We start from the raw sequence: 16,838 nt of genomic DNA, 5'->3' as shown, positions 1-16,838 counted from the left end.
TATTGTGTCTAAGTGCTGGAAACATGAGAAATCAAGTTGGAAAAGAGATGGCTTTGTTCAGCCAAAGACAGCTCGGTCTGGGTGCACCGGACAGTGTCCGGTGCGCCAGGCCGGCGTCTGTCAACTGGCTGCTCTCGGGAAGCAATTAACGGCGTACGGCTATAAATCACCGGACTGACGGACTGTCTGGTGGTGCACCGGACTGTCCGGTGAGCCAACAGTCAGCCGAGCCAACGGTCGGCCACGGAATCCGCGCGCGACGCGTGGCAGAGCCAACGGTCAGAAGGGGGCACCGGACTGTCCGGTGTGCATCGGACAGTGTCCGGTGCGCCAACGGCTAGGAATCTACAACGGTCGGCTTCGCCATTTAAGGAAAGAGATCCGCACCGGACAGTGTCCGGTGCGCCAGGCGACAGAAGGCAAGAATTGCCTTCTTGAAATACTCTCAACAGCTCCTAGCTGCCTTGGGGCTATAAAAGGGACCCCTAGGCGCATGGAGGAGTACACCAAGCAACCTTTGAGCATTGTTGATCACTCACACTTCATTCTTGCGCACTTGTTCGACATTCTTAGTGATTTGAGCTCTGTTCTAGTGAGAACCTCGAGATATTGTCTTGAGCTCAAATCTTGGTCTTGTGTGTGCGTATTTGCTGTGGATTTGAGTGTGTTGCTTCCCTCCCTTACTCTTGTGCTTCATATTGATTCTTATTGTAAGGGCGAGAGACTCCAAGTTGTGGAGATTCCTCGCAAACGGGAAAAGAGCAAGGTAAAGAAGAACACCGTGGTATTCAAGTTGATCTTTGGATCACTTGAGAGGAGTTGAGTGCAACTCTCGTCCGTTGGGACACCACAACGTGGAGTAGGCAAGTTTTGTACTTGGCTGAACCACGGGATAAATCCTCGTGTCTCTTGTGCTTGTCCTTATTGTGTCTATTGTGCTTCACAAGAGTTCTCCTCTCTACTCACTTGATTTCATTATACTAACTCTTAATCAAGTTTGTTGTGTTAAGTTTTAAGTTTTACAGGATCACCTATTCACCCCCCCTCTAGGTGCTCTCACAATTCCCCTATGGTTTTAGTACGTGGGAATCCATGAAAGATTTCCCATGCGTACATTGGGTATGTTCCCAATCTCACCACCACAGCGTATATATATGGGCACACAGAAAGCTGGGGATCTATGTGAGAATTCATTCTCCGTCGATCATTAAGTTTTAGAATCTCTTCATAAGAATCTATTTACGGCCCGTACGCTTGCTTGAATCATGAGGTTTTCCATGCATTAGGGGGAAATTTCGAGTACCAAAATGAATGCCAGAAAATTATAATGAATGCAGTAAGCATTCAGGCTCAGGATCACGTACTAAAACTGAACTTTTGGGTTCGAATGATTTGCAAGAAGTTGCAAATTGACTGTCTTGTGCATTTACTATGAGGTGTCACTCAAATTAATCCTATGTGGAAGTGCCAGAAAGAGTGGTTAAATGGAACACCGCTAAACTCCCTATTACAATGATGTTGTAAATAAGTGGGGGAGAAGTATGGTCACAAATTGGGATTAAAATGCTTGCAAGCAGCTGAAGGCTAGACCTTCTGAGATAGTAAATGCAAACCAACTATTCGTTGGTAACCAACTTAGCGTTGGTGGACACCTAGAGGATATGAATTATCCTATGAATGGAAGACATTCACAACCTAGCTCAGTGTGCACTGATGAGGCTAGGTTATCGGAAGCCCTTAATTCTCGTTTTGGGATTTCACGAGAAATCATAAGGGTGCATAAGAAAATGACTTTATGTCAACTGGAGAATTGTGTAATCTAAAAGCTACAAGTGTCGACACATACATCTCAGCAATTGTATATGCGCTCCAAGTGATCCAAAAGACTATGGCCATAGCGGAGCACGAGTATGCTCAAACTGGATCTTGTTGAGTGATACAATGTTGCAGAGATAGCCTTGCTCACCGGAAAGAAGTGTTGAATTATTTCCACTTCATGGTATCTTACTATGGATACATGTTTGTTTTCATGGACTTGAAAACATTGAGGTGGTGAGAAAGCATGGCTAGTAGCAACTGGGTTTTATACACAAACTCAAGCATTATTTTAATGCTATAAATTCTTTTCTACCATGAGTAGTAAGATTTCGATTCAATCATATGGGCAGTAAATCATCTATCTATGCAGTTGATAGATGTAGGGACAATATATGCATATGTGGTCACTAGATTATAGTATATGTGGAGTCTTGAAGGATTCCAAATACATAATCACCAATCACAAATTTGCAATGCTTGGAAAGTCTTTGTGACTTAGAGCATCCTGGTCGAATATGGTACATTCGACCTACTGAATCCTTCCTTCTGAAGGGATACACGAAGAATGATATGTTTAGTGTAAATATGTGCAGCATATTTCTAAGCATACATTACTTATCGACGGAGTTCAAGATAGAGGATATGAATTGTAAGAGATTTTCAATTCAAAGTAAACTATCTTGAGTATCTTAGATACAAAGTTGTCTATATCCAACATATATTGAAGAAATTCAATATGAGAGAATCATTGTTATTTGATTCTTTCGGATCCTGAGATGTGCTATTGTATCTTGCAAAAGCATTGCAATGGTTTGCTAGCTAACAGCACATGAGATCGAGTTATGATCTCCAGGTGTACTCATGATTTCCTTATGTTTGGATACACTGATCTTGGATATCTATAGAAGATCCCCAGTTACAAGATCAATGACATACTTCTGGTAAGTTGGACCTACTATTTGATAAATGTTGATCAACAGAGATTAATGGTCACTTACACTAATCATTCTATAGTACACTTCGTGGGATTGTACATAATGATATACTATATACAGAGGGTATGTGGCGGTCATGATTTTTATATCGCTGACCTTATTATCTATCAAGATAATATTACTTTGTGTTGTTTAGATGAAAAACAAGTTACGAACTAAGTCTCTACCTTACTCCACATTTTTAATGTGTTTGAGAGCAGGTATGGGATGACTTAGTAATTTGCAAAGATCAAGGGGAGTTTTCTCTTGATCAGAAGAACTTGTTTCTACATCATGTTGTACTCTTTTCTTTGCATGAGTTTTTCCCTGTTTGGGTTTCTCATTCAAAGTTTTTAACGAGGCAACATCAACACAAGGCCTATGTCGTATCATCTATTTTTCCTGTATAGGTTTTCGAGGATGATACATTATGACATAGTTATTGTTGTATTTGAACTAGGTGATGAGTTTATCTCCTTAGAGTTCAAATGAATCAACAATAGAGTATGACTACTCTCCTTATTTCTCCCACTGGGTTTTTAAGGAGACTCAGCTGATATGTTGATTTCTCAGTTTTTTGGCAAGATTATCTTGGAGAAATATTAGCCTGAGTTATATGTCTCATCATTTATTTTCCCCACGGGTTTTTTTGAGATGATGGCTATATTAGACATATTATTGTTCTTTGGGCTAGAGGTCCATTGGAGAACAATATCGTACCATGATTCAACTGAATCACCGACCATTATCCATAAGAATAATTGAGCATGTGTTGTTCAGATGGAAACAGGTTATATCAGGAGCAACATTAATAAACATATTGCTCCTAAATTGTTTTATCCCCATGAACTTCAGGAAAATGGAGATATAAACATCTTGCAAACAAAGTCTTGTGATAATCTTGCTGATCTATTCACAAAATCTCTACCATACTCAACGTTTTCAGAAATGTGTTGAGGTGATTGGTATGAGAAGACTTAAGTGCTTGCAAGGATGAGGGGGAGTAATTCTCCATGATATTTGACCTATTTTGTACCATCATATTACACTCTTTTCTTTGTATGAGTTTTGCATTATTGAGGTTTTCTCATCCAAAGTTTTTAATGAGGTAATATCAACTAAGCTATATGCTTCATCATTGACTTTTCCCCACAAGGGTTTTTTATGCATGATGATTACAAGCATATTTTTCTTTTGGAGTTCAAGTAAGATTATCTCATTATCCAAAAGATATTGTATACTCCTTATTTTTCCCCCAGAGTTTTTGAGAAGATAATATATTGGAAGACAGCTTGCAGATTATCAAATGGACTTGAATTGATCAAGGGGAGTGTTATAAAATATTGTATCTGTGATCAATCCAAGGGGTACGATAGATAATTTTCAAGGGACATCCACTTGAGAACGCACCCCTTCACCTGTATATTCCCTGCAATAAAACACACAACCGTCATTTTCACTATTCCTCTCTGTTCTCTCGAATCTCGTTACCGCTGCGCTCCAACAGATTTGAGTTCGGAGCCAGCAGAGAATAAGCCATTCAATTGCTGGGCCTGCCGGACCCACTCATATTATGTGATGTCACGTGGAACCGTGCTCGCAGCATAAACACCGTACCAACGCACGCCTGCTCACGAATGGGGAATTACGAGAAACAACCCGACAATGACATGGACTCAAAGCGGCCGCAGCAGGAGCCTGTATGTGAGGCGTCAGCCCGTGACAGCCGGGAAGGCCCGTCCCGTCCGTGGGCTGCCGCGCGGGGATTCCGCCCTGCAGGGCGGCGAGCGCCAACCATCGTTTGAAAAAAAAATCCGCCGGGCCGCGCCTCCCGTACGAAGCCAGCGCAGCGCAGGTGGGGCACACGTGGGCGCCGTACCGCCGGTGGCCTCCCGCCACCACCCCCCATGCGCGCGGCCTGGGCGCCTGGCGTCCCCCGCCCCCGGTCACCACTCACAACTCGGGCTCGCCCAGACAAACCGAAACCGGCGGGCGATGACGTCATCCGGACGTGGCTTCCCGGGGCGCGGCCGTTCCGGGAAGCAAGCGAGCGGCCATGGCCATAGCCGCATGAGTGACCAAACGTGTGCGCTACGGCGTCGTTGGCACCGCACAGGCACATCCCACAGGTAGAGGCGTCATCATATTCATAGCCTTCCGTCTCTGCGCTCGGTGGCAACTGTCAGTCTCTCTTTTGTAGTTTTGTTGGTTTCTTCATTAGTGAACACCTTTTTCTTTTACAAAAAAAAAATAGTTATGGGCGTTACCGTGTCACATACAGACCAAAAAATCGGTAATGCTAGTGCTGTACTCAGTTATTACTCAAAATCCATGCCATTAAAAAGGACTTCAACTCCAAGCGGAACACTTCTACTCCCGTTGTTAAACGGCACTACCAACGAAACAACGAGGAAGAAGGCCGGGAGAGGAAATCCTTTGGCGGCGCGCGCACGCGCGGCAGACACGTCCACATCCACTGCAGCGACGAGCCAGCCGGTCCGCGGTCAGCAGCTTGGCAGCAGCCCCACTCTGGCTCCCCCCTCCGCCATCACTGCGCTTGTGCGCGCGCACCCACCCCCGCGGCCCGCTCATCACCCGCCCGGTCCCGCCGCCTATTTAACGCCGCCCCCACCGGGGCACTCGGCCCTCTCCGTCTCAGAACGCCCCAGCCTTCCACCTCGAACTCCGCGGCGCCCAGCGCCCTCGGTAACCGCCCCCCGCCCCGCCACAGAGACAGGTCGACGAGACAGACAAAGGCCGGCCGCCATGGGAGAGGACAAGAAGGCGGGCAACAAGGACGCCGCCGGCGGCGACAAGAAGAAGGACGCCGGCGCCGGGGCCGCGCCGCAGCCCATCGTGCTGAAGGTCGACTTGCACTGCGCCGGCTGCGCCAACAAGGTCCGCAAGGCCATCAAGCACGCCCCAGGTGCGTACGCGCTCTTCCCCCAGATTACCGGCGGTTACGCGTGTACTTCTCTTGCGGTGGGGCTTGTTCCTTGTTTCTCACCGTCCGTTCGGTTGCTCTGTGGCCGCACGCACGTGCAGGTGTGGAGTCGGTGACGCCGGACATGGCGGCGGGTAAGGTGGTCGTGACCGGTCCGGCGGACGCGGTGGAGCTCAAGGAGCGCATCGAGGCCAGGGCGAAGAAGCCCGTGCAGATCGTCTCCGCCGGCGCCGGCCCACCCAAGAAGGAGAAGGACAAGGAGAAGGAGAAGGATAAGAAAGCGGACGGCGGCGAGAAGAAGGCGGACAAAGAGAAGGGCGGCGGCGGCGGCGGAGAGAAGAAGGCCGACAAGGAAAAGGGCGGCGGAGAGAAGAAGGCCGACAAGGAGAAGGGCGGCGGCGAGAAGAAGGCCGACAAGGAGAAGGGTGCCGACAAGCCCAAGGAGGAGAAGAAGAAGCCCAAGGAGGTCATTTACTAGCCGATTATTCAAGTCCGGCGACCCTCGTCTCGTCACCGTCTGCCGCCTTGCTCAGCAACTGAACGACGGTCTTTTTTTTTTCTTTCAGGAGACTGTGACGCTGAAGATCCGGCTGCACTGTGACGGCTGCATCGAGCGCATCAAGCGCCGCATCTCCAAGATCAAAGGTGAGGTTTTCCTAGGCATCCGTCGCAGTTTTATTCGCATCCCACGAGAATCGTCAAAAGGCTTTGAGAGCCTTTTCCGTGGAGATCTAAAAATTGGACCTGACAATTTTGTGCGTCCATTCCATTCCATTCCAGGCGTGAAGGACGTGGCGTTCGACGCCGCCAAGGACCTGGTGAAGGTGACCGGCACCATGGACGGCGCCGCTCTGCCGGCGTACCTCAGGGAGAAGCTCAGCCGGGACGTGGAAGTGGTGGCGCCCGGCAAGAAGGACGGCGGCGGCGGCGGTGACAAGAAGGACAAGGGCGCAGGAGACGGGGGAGATAAGAAGAAGGACGGTGGCGGCGGCGGCGGCGGCGGGGCCGAGGAGAAGAAGGACAAGGCCGGGGCCGCGGCCGCCTCCGCGTCGGTGGCGCCGCCGCCCCTGGCCGACGCCGGCATGTACCAGGTGCCGCCGCACTACGGGTACGCGCCGTACCACCAGCCGGCTCCAGGCGGCTACTACGGTGCCGCCCCACCGCCCAACCACCACGCCGGCTTCTACCCCAACGGCGGCGGCGTCCATTACCCGCCCGCGCCAGCCTACGCGTACGGCCCCACCCACCTCCACGCGCCCCAGATGTTCAGCGACGAGAACCCCAACGCCTGCTCCGTCATGTGAACTCGCTCGCTTCGCCGGTTTGCCGCCGCCGCCGCGCCTTGGCACCCCCTTCCTCCGTGTGAGACCAAGAACCATGGGCTTGTCCTGGATTAGCGGTGTCTTTAGTTAAAATTATCAGTGAGTAGTAGCTAGCTTAAGCAGTGCTCCGATCCGAGATCAGTTCTTCCAGCAGACCTGTGTAAATGAGAGTCTCGCCGCCCCGCCCCGCCCCGCCCCGGTGTAACGCATCGTCATGTGTAAAATCTATCCGGACCCGATAAAGTTTTGCCCTTCTGTCATCGCTAATCGCCATTTGCGACGCCGCTGATAGTGCTCAGTTAACGGCCAAGTTGGACGTGGTGTCGTGTCGCCGTCGACGGTGAGGTCAGCGACGTCGGTGAGACCCGCAGGAGGGTTCGAGACGCCCGCCCGCCCGCTTTGGCCGCTCCTGCCGACGTCCAGACGGGGGTGATCATCGCGTCGGCGCTCACAGCGTCTGATTGCGGTAGGATAATTAGTCGGGGTCACTAGCGCTAATGCGGGTTCTTCCTTGTGCACGGTAGTGTGTTGTCTTGTGGGTCTGGAATAGCTAAGGGCATGTACAACCTAGATACAGCTGCACGGTACTCCAAGTATAAGACACAGCTAAAACACAACATAATACAGTGGTCATGTCTAAAACATGTGTCTTACCATATTCATTGTACCAATCAGAACATTCAATAAATTAAAGTGACCAATCAAATAGTCTCCTGTCTCGAATATAGAGCTAAGACACTGTGTCTTCGTCAAGATACATGTCTTGAGATTTTTTACATTCACCCCCCTAGACACACTTTAAGACACAACTTAAGACACCCACTGTACATGCCCTAAGCATGTCGCCAACAATACTTTAATCGTAATCGTCTTGTCCTTTTCCCTACGGGAAAAAAAGTAAAATCCGGCTGCTCTCTACGGGAAAAGTAAAACCCGACTGCAACGCGACGTCGGCGGCGGTGACTGAGCGACAGGGATGGCGTGGCGGCCGTGGGTTTCTTCGATCTGACGTGGGTGTGTGCGTATGTAGCAGTGGAGTTTCTAGGTGATTTTTTTTCTCTCTCTGCGCCGCCGCCGCTGCTGCTGCCGTATTGCATTGCGGTTGCGGCTGCGAGTCTGCGAACCAAGCTTGTCCTTCTCAAACGGTAGCACTACTAGTTTATTTTCGGAAATGCTTATGGCAGTATGCTGTGCGGGCGGGGTGTCGGGGTGGTCGTCTACCGCTCGCCCATACGTTTTGACAACAGAGGCCGATAACTTATCTGCAGTGCAGTCACAACCGATTGATGACGTGCACTCTTTCCGTTTTAAAAAAACATATCTTGACGCTTGGAGTAAAGATCGGTATTAAAGTTATTAAAAATTAAATATATACTTTTGTGAATATGTAACTGTTATACTTTAAAAAATAGAAAAAAGACAAATACTCTCGTATAGCTGGAAATGCACTTGTTTTAAACAAATTTTAAACTAAAAAAATACACTTATTGTTACGGGACAATAACAGAGCACTGTGTTAGAATTATAGACATTTTCCATATCATTTTAATTCCATAAATTAACGTTATAATGATAATATATAACAAATAATTAATCATAGAAATCGTGATCTCAAATATATCCATAACAATATGGATCATGAGAACACAAAGCATATGAATCATATAAATATAATAAGTATATAAACATGGTTCATGTATTATTACGGAACAACTGAAAATAAACAGATAGCAATATAAACAGAATGACTGTAAAATTAAAACAGACAGATATAACATATTATAATATGACAGAACAGATGAGATAAAATCATTGCTACATATGAAACAACACAGATGAATATATGAAACATTTATAATCTGCAGAACGTAAAACAGTAAGAAACTGAATTGATCATACCCTCCCATGCGCTCTGAGGATCCAGATCCTTGTCCAGCTTCTCTTGTCATGTCGTCAGGAAGAAGATGTTTTGGGCAGTCGCGTAGACGCTCCCCAAAAACCTAATTGCCGATCCCCCGTGCAAGGTCTCGAACGGCAAGGGCTTCGGAGGCACCTGTCCTCTCGCTGCTCTGTGCGCTCAGAGTCACGAGATGGAAATACCCTCACTTGCGGCTGGGCTGTGACTCTGAAATGGTTCTGCTCTCGTGTACCAAGTGACAGGGGTTCTCCCCTACTTAACCTCTCGTGGAGGGAAGCTGAAGGAGAAGGGTCTCGCCGTGTCACGCCAAGAGACGGGCAGCTGAAGGGTAAGGGTCTCGCATGCGGCACGCCAAGAGACGGGCAAGAGTTGAAACTCCTGCGGTTAGTGAGTGCTAAAAATTAACACAACCACACCACGCCCGCCCGCTCGCTCGCTCGCTCGCTCGCCTGCCTGCCTGCCACGCCACGCCCGGCCCGAGCCCGGCCCGGCCGGCGGCGGCGCGCGTGCGTGTGTGGTACGCCCTTGACCGTTTCTTGACTTCTCAAATTAAGTGGAATAATTCCCACCATATAAGTCAAGCCAACGACCCTTGGACTTCTAATATGGTACTATTGGTATTCTCCACCATTACACACCATAGAGTTTATTCAATAAATGGGCCAAGCCCATAAAAGATCCAACAATCCCCACCAAACTCTAGGGTTTGTAATGATGAAGTATCAGAATCACAATCCTTTGATATACCAGTGTTTCGATGGAGACTGTTAAGTTGAACATCCATCTAGAATAAGAGTTTCACCCATTCACAACTGAACAATGGACTAAGCCTTGAATTGACAGTTTTGTGCGAAGTGAGATTCACTCAAATCCTTTGCTGATACTAGGCTACAAAAGGGCATTCCCGCTGTTTAGAAGCATATAAGTCACACTTCAGTCCCTTTCATGAGTATTTAGGGATTACCCGAGTCCCATAGACTGTGACCAGCAGTCTGACTCATATAGGTGTATTCCTCAAAAGATGTTCTGTAGGACAACATCTCACCTTTATAAGACTCTTGTAATACATTAAGGTAAAAACCATCCTGCCTTACAGATAGGAAAGATGTGCATCAGAAATGAGTTAAAGAAAGGGATCTTTCCTCACAACCTACTCCTAGATTGTTTCTCCACTCTACTTCACGGGATCTCCGATCACATAGAGCAGGTTACCACTAGAGTAGATTTCACATGGGTCTCATACCCATTTCTCTCGATGCACTTTCTATCACATTGCGTGACAGACCCTTAGTCAATTGATCTGCCAGATTATTCGATGTGTGGACATAATCCACCGTTATAACTCCGGAGTTTTTCAGCTTTCTAACAGATTTCAATCTCCTCTTAACATGCCTTGTAGACTTCATGTTATTCCTAGAACTGTTAACCTTTATAATCACAGTTTTGTTGTCACAGTTCATGGAAATAGCCGATATCGTTTTTTCAACTACCGGTAAATCCAATAGGAAATCACGAAGCCACTCGGCCTCAGCCCCAGCAGTGTCTAATGCTGCGAGTTCTGCTTCCATTGTAGACTTCGTTAAAATAGTCTGCTTGCAAGACTTCCAGGAAACAGCGCCACCTCCAAACAGAAACACATATCCGCTTGTGGCATAAAGCTCATCAGCATCAGAAATCCAGTTGGCATCACAATAGCCTTCCAGCACTTTTGGGTTTACAGTATAATGAATACCGTATGTCATAGTACCTTTCAAGTACCGCAACACTCTCTCAAGAGCACGCCAGTGATCATCTCCTAGTTTCGACACAAACCGACTCAGCTTACTCACAGCATAAGAGATCTCTGGCCTTGTTGCACTTGCAAGGTACATGAGCGAGCCAATGATCTGGGAGTATGTCAATTGATTACTTACTATTCTCCGATTCTTTCTCAATAGCATGCTAGGGTCATAAGGTGTTGGAGCAGGATCACAGTCACTAAAACCAAAGCGACTCAATACCTTTTCCACATAGTGAGATTGTAACAGAGTTACCCCACCATCAGCTTCTCTAACAAGCTTGATGTTTAGAATGACAACAGCTTCTCCCAAATCTTTCATTTCGAAATTGCGCGATAAAAGATTTTTAACTTCCTCAATCACATTGAGATTTGATCCAAAGATCTAGATGTCATCAACATAGAGGCATAGCATAACAGACTCATCCCCACCATACCGATAATATACACACGTGTCAGATTCATTTACAGCAAAACCAGCGGTTGTAAGAGTATTAGCAAACTTTTCATGCCATTGCTTAGGTGCTTGTTTTAGGCCGTACAATGATTTTATCAACCTGCACACCTTGTTTTCTTGACCATTCGCAATGAACCCTTCTGGCTGATCCATATAGATCTCCTCATCCAACTCTCCATTAAGGAAATCTGTCTTAACATCCATCTGATGAATGATAAGACCATAAGAGGCTGCCACGGCTACTAATGTGCGAATTGTAGTCAATCGAGCCAATGGTGAGTAGGTATCAAAGAAATCTTCACCCTCTTTTTGAGTATATCCTTTGGCCACAAGCCTTGCCTTGTACCTCTCGATTGTACCATCAGGCCTAAGCTTTTTCTTGAAGATCCATTTGCAGCCTATAGGTTGACAACCATAAGGACGGTCAACGACCTCCCAAGTTCCATTAGACATAATAGATTCCATCTCACTCCTTACTGCTTCCTTCCATAAGTCAGCATGAGGAGAGGAATATGCCTCACTAATGGTAGTTGGTGTGTCTTCCACAAGGTACACTATAAAGTCATTTCCAAAGGATTTTGCAACCCTCTGTCTCTTGCTCTTTCGAGTGACTATAGTGTCATCCTCCTCAGGGATGTGCACGTGAGAATCCTCAGCATGATCTATAGGAATCGACAATTCGTGCTCATGGGGAATTATAGTCTCATGACTTATATCACTAGGTGTATTCTTCATGGGAAACTCATTCTCAAAAAATCTTGTGTCTCTTGATTCCATGATAGTATCAACATACATATCAGGCACATCAGATTTTATAATTAAGAACCTATACCCAGTTCTGTGAAAAGAGTACCCAAGGAATATACAATCAACAGTTTTAGGCCCAAGTTTACGCTTTTTGTTGATTGGCACATTCACTTTAGCCAAGCAACCCCAAGTGCGCAAATATGAGAGATTTAATTTTCTCTTTTCCCATTCCTCAAATGGTGTGGTCTCTTTATTCTTTGTCGGAACTCTATTCAGGACATGACATGCTGTCAAAATCGCCTCACCCCACCATCCCTTGGATAATCCCGCTGTACTCAACATGGCATTCACCAAATCTGTTAGAGTGCGGTTTTTCCTTTCAGCAATCCCATTGGATTATGGTGAGAATGACGGTGTTCTCTCATGAATAATACCATGTTCCACGTAGAACTCATCGAACACATTAGAGAAATATTCTCCACCTCGGACGGACCTTAACTGTTTTATTTTCCTCTCAAGTTGGTTCTCAACTTCAGCTTTATAGGTCTTAAAATAACTAAACACTTCATCTTTTGTTTTTAAGAGATACACATAGCAAAATCTAGTGGAGTCATCTATAAAAGTGAGAAAGTATCTTTTACCACCTTTGGTCAAAATTCCATTCATCTCGCACAGATCAGAATGAACAAGTTCTAGAGGTGCCAAACTCCTCGCCTCAGCAGCCTTGTGTGGCTTGCGGGGTTGTTTTGATTCAACACACATATGGCACTTAGACTTTTTGACCAAGTTAAATTTAGGAATTAGATTTAGATTTGCTAACCGCATAAGACAGCCAAAGCTTGCACGACAAAAACGTGAATGCCATAAATCTGACTCATCAGAAAAATTAATAGAATTCACCATTTTATTACACACATCATGCAGTGATAAGCGGAACAAGCCTCCGCAGTCATATCCTTTACCAACAAAAGTACCATGTTTAGACACAACACATTTATTAGACTCAAGAACAACTTTTTATCCATCTCGACATAGCATAGAGGCGCTAACGAGATTCTTCTTGATAGAGGGCACATGCTGCATGCTCTTCAATGGCACCGTCTTTCCTGAAGTAAACTTCAGAATGACCGTACCAACACCAAGAATATGAGCACGCGACCCATTTCCCATTAACAAGGCGCCAGACCTCCCGACCTGGTAGGAGGAGAACATAGAGGCATCAACACACACATGAATGTTTGCACCACTATCCATACACCACTCAGGTGAATTACAAACTGAAAGAACAAATGGTAAAGAATTACCATACCCAGATGTTCCATCTCCAGTTTCAGTGGTTACAACATTTGCTGATTTCTTGTCCTGTGTGAACTTGCAATTAGGGCACTTTCTTGCCCAATGTTGATCACTGCCACAGACAAAGCATCCTCCCTTTGCCTTGTTGTTGTTGTTCTTCTTTTTAAATTGTGCTGTTTGAACAGGTTTATTTGCGTTCTCTTGTTTGTTCTGGTTTTTCTTCTTGTTGAACTTGCGGAAGTTTCTCTTCTGCACCACATTAGCAGTAGAGGTCTCCACACCTTTTCCATTGTCCTTTGTTCTAGCCCTTTCCTCAACATCAAGAGTACAATGAGCTCTTCCACATTGAACTCTTGTCTCTTATGTTTGAGAGAGGTAGCAAAGTCCTTCCAAGAAGGTGGCAACTTGGCGATTATACCGCCAGCCACAAACTTGTCAGGCAAAGGACAAGGAAAAAGTTCGAGTTCCTTAGCTAGTGCCTGAAACTCATGATCCTGTTCCACTACAGATCGGTTCTCAACCATCTTATAGTCATACAACTGCTCCATGAGATACAACTCGCTACCAGCGTCAGTAACTCCAAACTTTCCAACAAGTGCATCCCATAACTCTTTCCCTGTAGGAAGGATGATATAGTTTTTCTGGAATTTTGTATCCAGTGCGCTAATTACTGCTCCTCGAAAGAGGTTGTCTTCAGCCTTAAACTTAGCTTCATCCTCAGGAGGTAAGTCGGCAGGCTTGCCTTCAGCGGCATGAAAACAAGACATTGCAGTAAGCCACAATTCCATCTAAGCTTTCCATATCAAGAAGTTTTTACCATCAAAAGGATCAAGCTTTAGCACAGCAGCAAAACCTCTGACAGAAAAATGCCTAACATTAGGTTTTTGGATTGTTAGAATTATAAGCATTTTCCATATCATTTTAATTCCATAAATTAACATTATGATGATGACATATAACAAATAATTAATCATAGAAATCGTGATCTCAAATATATCCATAACAATATGGATCATGAGAACACAAAACATATGAATCATATAAATATAATAAGTATATAAACATGGTTCATGTATTATTACGGAACAACTAAAAATAAATAGATAGCAATATAAACAGGATGACTGTAAAATTAAAACAGACAGATATAACATATTATAATATGACAGAACAGATGAGATAAAATCATTGCTACATATGAAACAACACAGATGAATATATGAAACATATATAATCTGCAGAACGTAAAACAGTAAGAAACTGAATTGATCATACCCTCCCATGCGCTCTAAGGATCTAGATCCTTGTCCAGCTTCTCTTGTCATGTCGTCAGGAAGAAGATGTTTTGGGCAGTCGCGTAGACGCTCCCCCAAAAACCTAATTGTCGATCCCCCGTGCAAGGTCTCGAACGGCAAGGACTTCGGAGGCACCTGCCCTCTCGCTGCTCTATGCGTGCAGAGTCACGAGATGGAAATATCCTCACTTGCGGCTGGGTTGTGACTCTGAAATGGGTCTGCTCTCGTGTACCAAGTGACAGGGGTTCTCCCCTACTTAACCTCTCGCGGAGGGAAGCTGAAGGAGAAGGGTCTCGCCGTGTCACACCAAGAGACGGACAGCTAAAGGGTAAGGGTCTCGCATGCGGCACGCCAAGAGACGGGCAAGAGTTGAAACTCCTGCGGTTAGTGAGTGCTAAACATTAACACAACCACACCACGCCCGCCTGCCTGCCACGCCACGCCCGGCCCGGCCGGCGGCGGCGCGCACGCGCGCTTGTGGCATGCCCTTGACCGTTTCTTGACTTCTCAAATTAAGTGGAATAATTCCCACCATATAAGTCAAGCCAACGTCCCTTGGACTTCCAATATGGTACTATTGGTATTCTCCACCATTACACACCATAGAGTTTATTCAATAAATGGGCCAAGCCCATAAAAGATCCAACACACTGAGCACGTGATATTATCCCTACAATGTGTCAATCTCTTACCCCTATATAATTGATAAGGACCATATGATGTCTGAGATTGGCTCACTAATGATTTCATCGGCAAACCACAATCCCACTCCCGCCACGGTTGATCAACTCATCTTTTTCCGTTTGTTTTACTTCTCACCATGTTTCATCTCTGACATCATCTTCAATGATTTCTAGAACTCACTTTCAACCTTAGCGCAAAATTCTCTCCAATAACTTTTAGGCAGCGTTTGTGAAAGGGAAATAGGGTCAAACCTTTTCCTAAATGATTCTACAGGTGCTAAAGGTTCAACACAAACCAATAAAAAGAACAAGTTAGGCTTCAAAAGAAAGGAGCAAAAAGGAAACCGGAGTGTTCCCTGGTCTAGCACACCGGACTGTCGGTGTGCCACCGGACAGTGTCCGGTGCACCAGGGTGAATCAGCTCAAACTCCTCAGCTTCGGGTTTCCCAGGCGCATTCCCGTTATAATTCACTGGACCGTCCGGTGTGCCACCGGACTGTCCGGTGCGCCAGCGGAGCAACGACTATCTGCACGCAACTGTCGACTCTGACGGATGAATAGTGCAGCACAGTGCCGCGGCAGAAGTCAGAGCAGCAGGTCAGAGGGGCACCGGACTGTCTGGTGTGACACCGGACTGTCCGGTGTGACACTGGACTGTCCGGTGCCACATGAGGACAAAGCCTCCAACGGTCAACCAGCTCCAAGCCCTAACGACAGGGTGACATGGCGGCGCACCAGACACTATCCGATGGCGCACCGAACTGTCCGGTGTGCCCATCGCCAGCAGACTTCACCAACGGCTACAATTTGATTGGTGGCTATAAATACCACCCCAACCGGTCACTTCAAGGTGGGAGAGCCCAAGCAACATTCCAAGTCATATAGTTGACATATCCAAGCCCTCCCAACCACCTCTATTCATTGATCCATCCTATACATAAGATTTAGACCACTACAAACCACACAAGTGCCACAAAAGAGAGAGCAAGCAAAAGAAAGCCTCTTGTGAGAGTTTAGCTCTAGTGCCTTGTGAGATTCATTCAGAGAAAGTGTGTGCTACATCTTGCGTTCATTTGTGCGTGGAGTTTTGACTCCCATTGAACTTCCTCCAAAGTTTTGGAGGCTTGTAAAGCTAGCAAGAGACACCTAAGTGTGTGGTGATCCTTGAGAAGAAGAAGAGCTCGCCGATCTTGGGGATCGGTTGAGAGAGGGAAAGGGTTGAAAGAGACCCGTCCTTAGTGGACTCCTCAACGGGGACTAGGCCTTCGAGGGCCGAACCTCGGTAAAACAAATCACCCGTGTCTCTTGTGTTTATTGCTTATGATTTGTTTGTTCTCTCCCTTTCTAAGTTCTCTTGCGCTACTCTTTGCTAATATTATTTTGCGTTGCTTCAAGTTAAATTCTCATTTAAAGAAGCAACTCCTTGCAAGAAAGAACTTGTGTTACTCCTCTTCTTATCTAAGCCTTCTTGCATTATTCTCCACCAACATTTCTAGTAGTATTGCTATTTATTAAATTCCGCACTCTTTGAAAACAATACTCATTGCAAGCAAAGGACTTAGTTTTATACTCCGATAATTGTGAATCTTGTTCTTACCACTAATCAA

At 46.1% G+C, this 16,838-nt stretch overlaps 1 protein-coding gene across 1 annotated transcript; it reads left to right on the top strand.

Annotated features, from left to right (window-relative positions):
- Window positions 1-5,440: 5,440 nt before the first annotated feature.
- Window positions 5,441-7,318, top strand: LOC100192886 (uncharacterized). Its single transcript, NM_001157523.2, has 4 exons — window positions 5,441-5,718; window positions 5,838-6,202; window positions 6,303-6,381; window positions 6,517-7,318. Exons 1-4 carry the CDS (start codon window positions 5,559-5,561, stop codon window positions 7,038-7,040), a joined length of 1,128 nt encoding a protein of 375 aa, NP_001150995.2. The 5' UTR covers window positions 5,441-5,558; the 3' UTR covers window positions 7,041-7,318.
- The last annotated feature ends 9,520 nt before the right edge of the window (window positions 7,319-16,838 follow it).

This window comes from Zea mays, chromosome 1 (assembly GCF_902167145.1).
Source record: "Zea mays cultivar B73 chromosome 1, Zm-B73-REFERENCE-NAM-5.0, whole genome shotgun sequence".
Taxonomy (NCBI): domain Eukaryota; kingdom Viridiplantae; phylum Streptophyta; class Magnoliopsida; order Poales; family Poaceae; genus Zea; species Zea mays.
The sequence above is the reverse complement of the archived record's forward strand: the minus strand, read 5'-3'. Positions and strand labels throughout refer to the sequence as shown.

Bases quoted from the DNA above. Each gene is read 5' to 3' on its own strand.
- LOC100192886 (NM_001157523.2), top strand. From the start codon at position 5,559: ATGGGAGAGGACAAGAAGGCGGGCAACAAGGACGCCGCCGGCGGCGAC. The intron at 6,203-6,302 runs GTCATTTACTAG...TTTTTCTTTCAG, and splicing joins AGAAGAAGAAGCCCAAGGAG to GAGACTGTGACGCTGAAGAT. The intron at 6,382-6,516 runs GTGAGGTTTTCC...ATTCCATTCCAG, and splicing joins CCGCATCTCCAAGATCAAAG to GCGTGAAGGACGTGGCGTTC.